General features: G+C 41.9%; 1 protein-coding gene across 1 annotated transcript; it reads right to left on the minus strand.

The window, feature by feature from the left end:
* Positions 1 to 754: 754 nt before the first annotated feature.
* On the minus strand, positions 755 to 10111 carry LOC123046064 (probable sphingolipid transporter spinster homolog 2; the record flags this gene model as incomplete). Its single annotated transcript, XM_044469354.1, is given in 16 exon segments — positions 755 to 1106; positions 1355 to 1433; positions 1893 to 2021; positions 2357 to 2476; positions 3087 to 3200; positions 3405 to 3481; positions 4750 to 4847; positions 5102 to 5177; positions 5832 to 5900; positions 6134 to 6236; positions 6369 to 6443; positions 7460 to 7535; positions 7624 to 7728; positions 7932 to 8033; positions 8299 to 8427; positions 9473 to 10111. Coding segments are annotated over 16 exon segments (1812 nt in total). The 3' UTR covers positions 755 to 981.
* Between the last annotated feature and the right edge of the window lie 464 nt (positions 10112 to 10575).

Below are 10575 nucleotides of genomic sequence, written 5' to 3' on the forward strand. Positions count from 1 at the left end.
AAAAAAAAAGACTTGCATGGATGCTGTTACCCTGGAAATGGCGATGGTCTGATGGAGACCCAGCTACATACACAGCAGGTCATTTTCAGCCGATATTCAGCAAGACTGATAAACAGATTTCTGCGAGTCATTTTCAAACAAAAGGCCAGGTTACGGGTGTGGCAGATGGTGCGACGCAGACGGACGGCGATTATCCATGAAGCGCTGAGAGTGGTAGCGGCGGCCAGCAACAATCCATGTAGTAGTTGGATTGCGGGGCGCTGCTCGCCTACATGTGTGGTGGAGCCGCGGCTGCGCAACCGGATCATCGGGGGGATTGACGGCTCGCCAGACGCGACATGTTGCTGTTGCGCCCAGCCTGGACCACATTGGTTGTTCCGGGTCATGATCGCGCTACAACCCTCTTTCCTCTTCCTTGTGCAGCGTACATCGCCATTCCAGTCGGCAGTTGGGCGCCCGTTCCTTTTATTCCGATGACCTACCAGATGTACGAGCGGCATGGCGAATGATTGGGACCATAAACCCTGGGCGCTCAATCCCATGTGCATTCAGTGTACCTTCTTTGTAGCTGAGGCAATTTATCATGCTTATTACTTCCAATAACCTCGCATATGGAAAGAAAAAACTACTGTAGCTCAGCGAATAGATGGGAGATCCATCCATGTGATCTATTTTGGCGACCACTAGAGAAGTAGAGGCCGGACAAGCAATTTTAGCTTCAGATCCGACTAATTCGGAAGAAACTTTGTTGACATGTGCAAACATTACCCACCCTTTCTAATCAACCAAGTTACACCATTGATACACACTGTTTGCAGTATCTGCAGTCTGTACACAAAAGCCAAGACGACCAAGAGAACAAATGATTTATGTACAGGTACAGCCAACAGACATGCAAATTTACATTTCACATGCTTGCTGGCACGGCCGAAATAATCCAGCTAAGAAAGAAAAAGGCATCTTGCTTGATGACCTCACTGATCATTGAGAAGTGCGCGCTTCATCGTTTCCATCATCAAGCAATGGCCTGAGGTTTGATCTCTCAGTGGCAGGAACACCATGCTCGCTCTGCTCATTGAAACGATCAACACTATGCAAAAATATGCCTGCAGAGAGTAAATATGTCCCAGCTTCAGCCAAGTATCACAAATACATGCATTACTGCAGGGCAAGTTTAAATTTATTTTAGGATAAGCATATTCAATCTACACATTAGGGCATGGTAGTGATTAGGTTTGGTTTCAAATCATGCTTGCATATGACTTCTAAACATAAAAGAGTCAAACAGTACAATCCTTTTAATCAGTAAGTGAAAACATGAGATACTGCCCAGACATTATATGAAGTTACATACCCCAAAACCAAAATCCAAATGCACCAACGAGGACGGATGTCAACAAAAGCGCCGTTGTTCTCCAGTTATGGATTTTGTCCTGCATCAAAGTTCCAACAGTAAAAGCACAATATAGGACTCACGATGCAACAATACTGAAAAGCATCACCATCCAAGTGGTGTTGGATGCAACTAAAATGCTATAGCCATAATGCATCAACATCTGCTAGGGCACTAATAGAGTGATAAGAGGACACATAAATATTGGGATCTAAATATACTCCCTCCGTATCAAAATATAAGGCCTTTTTTTGTCTAAATCTAGACCAAAAAATGTCTTATATTTTAATACAGAGGAGTATTTACATATACAAAGCAATCCATTATGACAAGCATTGAGACATCAACATAACAAAATATTTGCATATTAGGGTAATCTCATTTACTCCGTACATGAAAATAATGAACCTGATTACATACAGAGAACATGGGCAATTAAGTTGCTGAGCAAGTAATTCTTTGCCTATGATTCATTGAAAACAAGCACAAGAACAAGTACCTGAATAAACCCAACAATGGGTGAAGAAGGCACATCACCCAATATATGGATTGAAACAGTAGACATAGCCATTGATAATGGCCGCAAACTTGGTTTCACAGAATGAAGGCATATGTAGTTTACTGGAGCCTGTAGGTTCAAAGGATAAGTATATGTGAAGAATTTAACTAGGCATAGGGCATTTACAACATATTGAAATGCTTAGCAGCATGACAAGTACATACAAATAGAAGCAAGTTGTTTAAAAACATTGTCCGTTTTACATCGAATACCCGTACAGCAACTAGACTAACTTCCAATGTAAAGATTTTCAAAAGAGAGAACCAAGATAATCAACATAATAAAATAAGACTTTACGTTTCTTTGTGTTCCTAAATTAGCAACAATAGTTTCATAGCTCAGCCACGTACTAGGAGTCAGAATGTAAAGTGTTGTGAAAATAGTTAAGCAAAGTAAGTATTTACCTGAGTTGCAAAAACCAAGAGCTCCCCCACTGAAAAAAAGGGTATGAATCCATAAAGGCTCTTGAAACAAAAGGCACCGAAACAAAATATCGCCCCTAGGAAAGTTGCGCCAGAAAGAAGCTACAAGAAAAGAAACCATGTCGATTGAAGTAAGAATTACAAAATTAATACAGTAGTAACCAGCATATACAGTTTCCTTTAGCTTCATTGCTCCAGCCTCCTGACTGGCATGTGCTCCGGAAGTAGCGATCTAAAACGTCTTTTAAAAGTATACAGAGGGAGTACTACTCAGTAGACATAAATATAACACACCCATGTTCAACATCATGTTCAACACTCAGTAGACATAAATATAACACACCCATGTTCACACACCTACTTAATGGTCTAGTGTCATTCTGCTAAAGAACAAATAAGGCAACAGGCAATGATAAGAACTAATCCTAGGCACATGCCCAAAAAGAACAACACATTAACTAGTGATTGCATGTTGTTAGCAAAAAAATAAATCATCTGGAGGTCAGTAGCCTAGAATCAGTTATTAAAAACAAACGTAAAATCATCAACTTAAGATGATGGTAAATATATTCTTGCTAATAGAATAACCACACACCCAAGCTATTTGAGAACATACCTTAAAATTGGACAAAAAAGCTGGGTTCTTTTTCTTAAAAATACTCCAGTTAGAAGACAAACAAATGCAAATATAAGATTGTAATTTTTTTCTTACCTTGAAAGCATTGGAAATTGTAGAGTCTATCTTGTCAAGGATGAAACCCCCTGCAAGGGTTCCAAATATTCCACACACTATTGTTATTCCGCCAAACATTAGATCTGCACTGGCCTGGTATGACAAGTTCAGCATGAAAGGTTATCCAGTGAAATGGCAATGTATTTAAGTGTGATAATATAAATATTGTGGTAGGTCTAGGCTATACTAAAGCAGAAGACCAGGACTTTCATACAGGTCACTAAAAAAAATCAATGCTCAAATAAAAATCAACAAATATGGCCCTATGCATCGGAAAAACAGACTACAAGGAATTACCATGTGGTAGATATCCTGACCAGCCTTGGGGCCCCAATAGGAATAGGCACCAATGACAAAGTTGTAGAAGATGTAACCTGGAATTGCCCAATTAAATTTACCGCAGTTACAAACAGGAGAGTATACTTCGCACAAAAGAGTTGCAAATGAAATGTATTTCAGAAGTATCAATCAAACTTCGAATTTGGACGTGAAAGACATGTGTTACTAATTATAAAGATCCATTTGAAGCAATGTACCACGAGAGAACCTTATTGCCCAAATTTTTGAATGCTGAATGAAGAATCTATAGCCAGAGCCAAGATTTGTTTAGAAAATGTTTTTACTTCCCAAAGGTAGTTGCTGGCTTGGCTATTTACAGAATTAGGAATCGGGACACAAATGACAACGAATTTTGGCAGCAAATCGGTTAGGATGTGACTGATATGACAGGCCTTTTTAACCTATGGATTAACAGTAACATTTTATATGGAAAATCTGCCACAAAAGTTGAACCAATTGTGCTTAACTTGAGCGAGAAAACAACAGTGGATCAGAGTACATGTTGTTTCAACTAGGGGTGGGCATTTTAACCGAAGACCGTAATACCGAACCGAAAAAACCGGTGCCAAAGCCGAATAGACCGAAACCGGAAAAATCAGTACAAATTCGGCCAGCTACGCTAGACAACCGAAATTAGCTCGGTCAGTTCGGTTTTAACCCTTTGTTAACCGAAAGGACCGATGACACCGAATAAACTAGTACAGGCCAACTCCATGCACTAGGCTGTAGCCCACTAGCGACTAGTCACATGCGTCCATTTAGGCCTTGGCAAATTCACCAGACTGCAGACAGCGCATCTTATCCACCGACCGTGCAGGTTGAGGCGCCGCAAGATCTAGCAGCCACCAGCCAGCCGCACAGCGCATCTCCTCTTCCATTCGTCTGTCATACGCCTATTTTTTAAGATTTTTTGGTTGCTTCTTTCCATTGACGACCGGTGCCTCTGTTCCTTCATTTGGTGTTCGGTCAGAAACGGAGAACCGAAAAGAAACGTCGGTCCACTGAATCCTCGGTTCCCAGATTTTCAGAAGACCGATCGGTTGTCATTTAGTGGAAACCGAATTTCCTTTTTGACTGGAGAACCGAACCGATCGGTTCGGTTTAACCGAATGCCCAGTCCTAGTTTCAACTATATTTAAATGCAGACTATATATGGAAGATCTACTTGTCTAACATCAAGGATGAAGTATAGCACTGAACACAGCTGAGTTTAGCATTTAAAAACCTCATGTTCAGTATAAAAAATAAGCATCTAGCATAATAGAGTTCAAATAATTGCATAACATGTGAAAGAAGATCTGACCTGCAACATTGACAACATAGACTCGCTCTTGTAGCAATTCTTTCATATCTTTCCCAAAATGATGGATTTCAATCATAACTTTCTTCCCGAAACTGGAGCTGCATGATGAAAATGTGAATATTCAAACGATTTTGTACTAGGTTAATGCAAGTAAGCTACTAAACTTAATCTATTTGAATAGGTTAGCACATCAGTTAAGTAACTACAACATCATTCACTTTTACCTAGATCATCAACAAGGAAAAGGTGCTGTATATTCCGGTAAGGTAAGAAAAGGAGAGAAACAGCACTGTATGAAGATATAAAATCAAGGCACTGATCGAACTAGAAAAAACACAAAGGAGGTGCTTACAGGGAAGACTTTTCTGGAAGCTTTTCTGCAAGGCCCTCAACTATAGCAGGAACACCCTGCTTTATTCCATTATTACCTGGAATAGTTGGAAGGGAAATGAGCAATTGAACAAGGTGGTGTTTACTGGCGCTTGAGCTTCTGTGAAGTTACACACCCCAGCAGCCAGGAGGAGGCAAATTCAATTCAGTATGATGCTGTATCCAGAAATGTCAATGAAAGTAGCCTTTGATGAATAAGCCCTAAAGCAAATGAACAAGGTCATCTAGGATACATGATTGCAAGTTAGTTATGCTATTTTCTTCCCTAAAATAAAGTCTGCTGCTTTTGTGCACTTCGAATACAAGGGGAGGTCAAAATAATTCAGAAGGCTAAGCAAATCATCAGTTTTGCCCTTAGTTGTTTTCCTATTGAAAATGCTTAAGATCCTTAGGATCACAGAATATCAAGCATATTATCACGGTTCAACTCATAACAAAAGTAGTAGCCCCATAACCCAAAATTTTAGCATAACATGCAGAGAGTCACGAAAAGGAATTTAATTTGGAAGGTGTTTTCTTAAGTGCTTTTCACTCCTGTACTGTAAGCAAATCAGTGTAGAGAAACAGTGAGTTCTTCTAATAACTGAATGGAGCAAATTATGAATTTAACCTTTCAAGGGAATATTCAAGCACTCTTTAAAGGCAAAGATGGTGTAACAACGTCAAACTAAGTAAAGAGCAAAGGGACATACTTGTCTCATCTTGAAGCTCCGGACTGAGCATTGGACCATACTCTTTTGTCTTTTTGTTGTGAGTAAATCCTGGTAAACAAATCACCATCCCAAAAGAAAGAGAAAATAAATGGAAGAAAGTCAGGGTGCCAGAATACCGAAATAGAAATTAGTAGTGTTGTCTACACTGATAAGCAAAATAATACATACTCACTCCCTCCATCCATCCCATGATATAAGATGTTATTACAACCATTATATGAGTATAATGGTTGTAATAAAAACTTATATTATGGGACGGAGGGAGTAAAACAAAGCCACACCTTTGAGCTCTAGTGGCTTTATCACAAAGCCCAGAATGACAAACGGAAGCATCAAAATTGACTCTCCCCAGAAAGCAGCACGCCAGTGCAGATGACCTCCAACCTGATGAGATGCAACATTTTGAACAATACAAGGTCAAGTTACACTGGTAATGCACCTGTTTCTCAACCCATATAACTTGAGGCAAAACCAAGAAGCAAGAAAGAAGAAAAGTGTAGCATATATAACACTTACCAACCCACCATAAACATAACCAAGTGCTATCCCAGTGGGTATACACATGTAGAACATAGCAAGCCATGCAGTTTTCTGGTAACATAATAGCAGCAATGTTAGTTGTTGACTAACATAAGACACGAGAAAAAAAACAGTACTATGTAACCAAACCTCCTAAGCAAACATTAAACTACATAACATCATGATTCATAAATGTATGCATTATTCAAGGAGCAATTCATTCACCTGATTTAACAACTAGAAGCAACTGCTGAAGAATTTTTTAGCCTAAGCTAATCAGCTCAATACAGAGATGAGTGATGAGGACGGCGTTTCTACTCCGCATGAACAATAAATTTGAAGAGAAAAGCAGAAAATTCAGATATTTTTTGGCACTTTAATGTTCTATAGGTGTGTGCACAATTTCGTGAACAAATGACATCCATGGTGATAAAAAGCAAAAAAATCTGATACTTTGGCACTTTAGTGTTCTATAGTTGTGTGCACAATTTCGTGAACAAATGACATCTGTGGTGCTCTGGACCAAAAGGGGAAGAAAACAGTGCTACAAATTGCCTATTTGTTTCTTTGGAGCACCGATTTTATTTGTTTTTTGTCCAGAGCACCATGGACGACATTTCTTAACGAAATTTTGTGCGCACCTAGAATACTCGAGCATCTTTGGTACCAAACAAATTCAGATCATTTTTTGCTATTTTTTTTAGAAAAATGTTCATGCGGGAGTATATGAGCTCAGGCTCTGAAAGCAATTACCGGATGAGTGATCCATTACAATTCTGGATTACATGGTATTTATGTACTGTATTGATTAACACATTTTGAATGCCCTGTAGAATTTTGCCTCAATGGCATGGGTTTGACAGTTTGCTCCTTCTGTTGTGACATATAATGATTCGGAGAAAGATCATTCATATCCTTGACACGTCATAAACATAATACATGTGCAAAGATGTAGATTATTTCCAGAAGAATGTTGCTTCATGATGGGACTTGGGTATAGAAACAAGGCCAAGCAAACACAAGATATGTTCACATATACACAGAAAACAGTGTTAAGAAATCTAAAGGCATCACAAGATTAACAGGACCTGTGCTGCTGGTGCATTGTCATCAATGAAAGGAGCTGCGAGACTTATAAACGAAGCTTCACCAACACCAACTAACCTAATTAACATATTGTGGAATAGATCACATGATTAGTAGAGTGTTATTAAAAAAAAACACAGATCATTAACATATAGAAAGTACTTACATGCGACATATAGTAATTGACCAGAAATCAAACGAGCACCCACAGCCAGCTGTTGCAATAGTCCAGACTAACAACCCGACACCAATAAGCCTGAAAGGATTGTGACTGCAAGGAGGGGGGGAAATCTATCACATGCAGAAAAATAGCACCCTTAAAGGCTTGCGTAGCCATATTAAAACAATGTTAGTCTGTAGTGTGTATTGTTATTTGAAGAATATGTGTCCATCCGTAATATCTTTTCCTACTGCAATGAGCAATATATAGAAATAAAGTTATAGTACATCAAAAGAGGGCCATAAGATACTAACATTTTTGCCAATGACGCAAATATCGGGGAAGCCACCAACAACCCAACCATAAATGCTGAGGACAACACGCCATCTTCAAAATTGCTCAGATTGAAATCACCCCTGCAGACAACATGGCATGAGATAGAGAAAGAAGAAAATTATAATGTGGAAAAGAAGACGGGAATTGTGTACAATGGCACTGTACAACAATTTAATTTGGAAAAGGGATGTAGCACAGCTTGGTAGCTTGCAATTTGCAACGAACTAAATTATATGAGCATTTCTCCTGATCTAAGCTCTCGCTTATAGTAGCTAAGACATGCAGCAAGTGTATTAAGTTCAAAGAAATGTCACATTTTGTAGAAAAGTTTCTGGCGGGGCTTACTGAATTCCAGAACCTGATGAGCATGTGCTACCAGAACAACTGCCACGGCTGCCATTGACACCATTACTTGCTATTACTCCCCGGTCAACATAATTTAGCATGTTGATTATGCAGAACATCACAAGTAATCTGCAACCATTAAAAGTAATTAACTCAACCACTGCATAAATGGACTCTTTACAGTGAGAACACAAAACCTGACAGAGTATGTCATGCTAATTTAATCTGCATAAATTACAGCTTCTGACATGAAATGATTGACTAAATTTAGATAATGGTAACGCCCACGGGATACTGAGCACACATTCACTAAACTGCTACTGCAGTCTGCATAAATAACAAGTTTTGAACTCAAGACCCACACAACGTGGAATTATTGACATTGCATCACCATGTCCTCCAATTCCATTAAATGTCGCAAATGTAGAGGCCCAAAACTTCGGGAAAAAAATCAGAGCCACAGTGAGCACATGATATACTAACAAGATAAACTGTGCCAAACAACAGGATAACAACCAAATCACCACTCCATCTTGTCGAAATTGAGACCAAATCTACTATGCAATTTTCACTGCATATCAAAAGAGTTAGAGACTATCTGGCCAGAAAAAAGGCTTGGGCCACCGTCCGGTTACCAAATAACGCCCACGCGCGCACAAACGTTTTCAAGACCACTACAAACGGGAACAAACTGCATCACGCCAACGCCAAACTAGTACAAAACGCAGGTCCACGCCACTAAAGCAAGCCAACATAGAGAAACGGACAAATACTAAAACTAGAAGTCACGAAAGGAACAAGCAGAGATTCAAGAGAAATTTCGATTAAGGAGATGGAACCATACAGCACATATATCACTAATGATTGTTTGTAGTATGAGCAATGATTTGTTATCAAGCGTAAAAAAACTGGCCAAATCTCCTAGCGCGCTCCCATCTGACCTCAACCTGGCATCGCTGAAGGCTCGCAGCTCAAATCAACGCAATGGCAGCTCAATTGGAGCTCGGGAGAACCCAGAATTTTGAAAACAAACAGCCAAATCGCCCCAATTTGATATCGAACCCGTCCCACAGCTCCGCAGAGGGAAAAACCCGTGCGCCGAAAGTTCAAACCTACTACTAAGCCAAAGCTGCCGCTCAATCTCGCTGTGCTGGGGGATTAGTGGCAGCAGTACCTCTTCGGGGTGAACCAGGAAGGCTTCTCGTCGGCCACGCCGCTGGTGCTGGCTTCGGGGCCAGCTTCGATGTCACGCACCACGGTGACCGCCATGGCCTCCGCCGCCGCCGCCGCCTCCACCTGCTTACCTTCGACCGCTAAAGCCTCGGCCGGAGCAACCGCGGAGAGCTCCCACTTAGCTTCCGCCTCCGCCGGTGGCGTGGAGGCCGGAGCGGAGGCAGCGAGAGGCGGGTCGGAGGGGGAGGGGGAGGGGGAGCCGTCGACGGGGGATCCCACAACCACCACGACCTGGGCGTCGTCCCTTGCGGCTGGGGTTGCGTCGGATCCGCCCATATACTACAAAAAATATATGCGCCCGGAGTTTGACTCGCGATCGGTTTTCGGCCGGGGGAAATCGTGGCCTACCGGGATTCCTTCCCAAATATCTATCCCATGGATGGGATGGGGTTTATAAACAGTCTGTCTTCAGTATTACTCGTGCGGGAACGGGAAACCGGATAATACGGGGCGGGCGGTTGGTTTAATAGTAAAGGCTGGTGGCTGGCGGGCGGGTGGATATTCGGTGAAGATGTTTGTGGCGACGACGCAACGTCTGTCGTGGGTTGCTTTGCTGCTGGGTGGTGGGAGATTCTCTCCTCTCCTCTCCTCTATCTGCTACCCTGTTCCCCGTGCACCGCGGCTGTACTTCTTCTTCTTCCTCCCCGGCGCCGTGATCTGGACGCCGGGCGTGGTGGTGGTGCGGGGAAAGGGGGCGACCGGTGGTGGTGGAGGGGTGGGGGCAGCGGGGCGGCCGTGGACCTGGCTCATGGACAGGTTTATCTATCTGGACTGGCTTCGGTATCTCCATCTGAGATGCCCTTCAATGTCCGGTCCTGCAAAGTAGCCGTGGTTGGTGACCTACATTTGGGAGATCGCTTTTTTCGCCGGGATATACGACGGACGGACGGACAATTCTTTACTTTGCGCGCAGTTGGTCTCCATCCATCCATCGAATTTTTGGTGGAGTGCGTGCGTGCGTGCAAGACAGCGAGAATCGTTTCTTCCCAGGCTGCGTGCGTTCGTTTCGACGGCTTTACCCCCCTCCTCTCTTTGTTTCCCGCT

Source organism: Triticum aestivum, chromosome 2B, assembly GCF_018294505.1.
Source record: "Triticum aestivum cultivar Chinese Spring chromosome 2B, IWGSC CS RefSeq v2.1, whole genome shotgun sequence".
Taxonomy (NCBI): Eukaryota; Viridiplantae; Streptophyta; class Magnoliopsida; order Poales; family Poaceae; genus Triticum; species Triticum aestivum.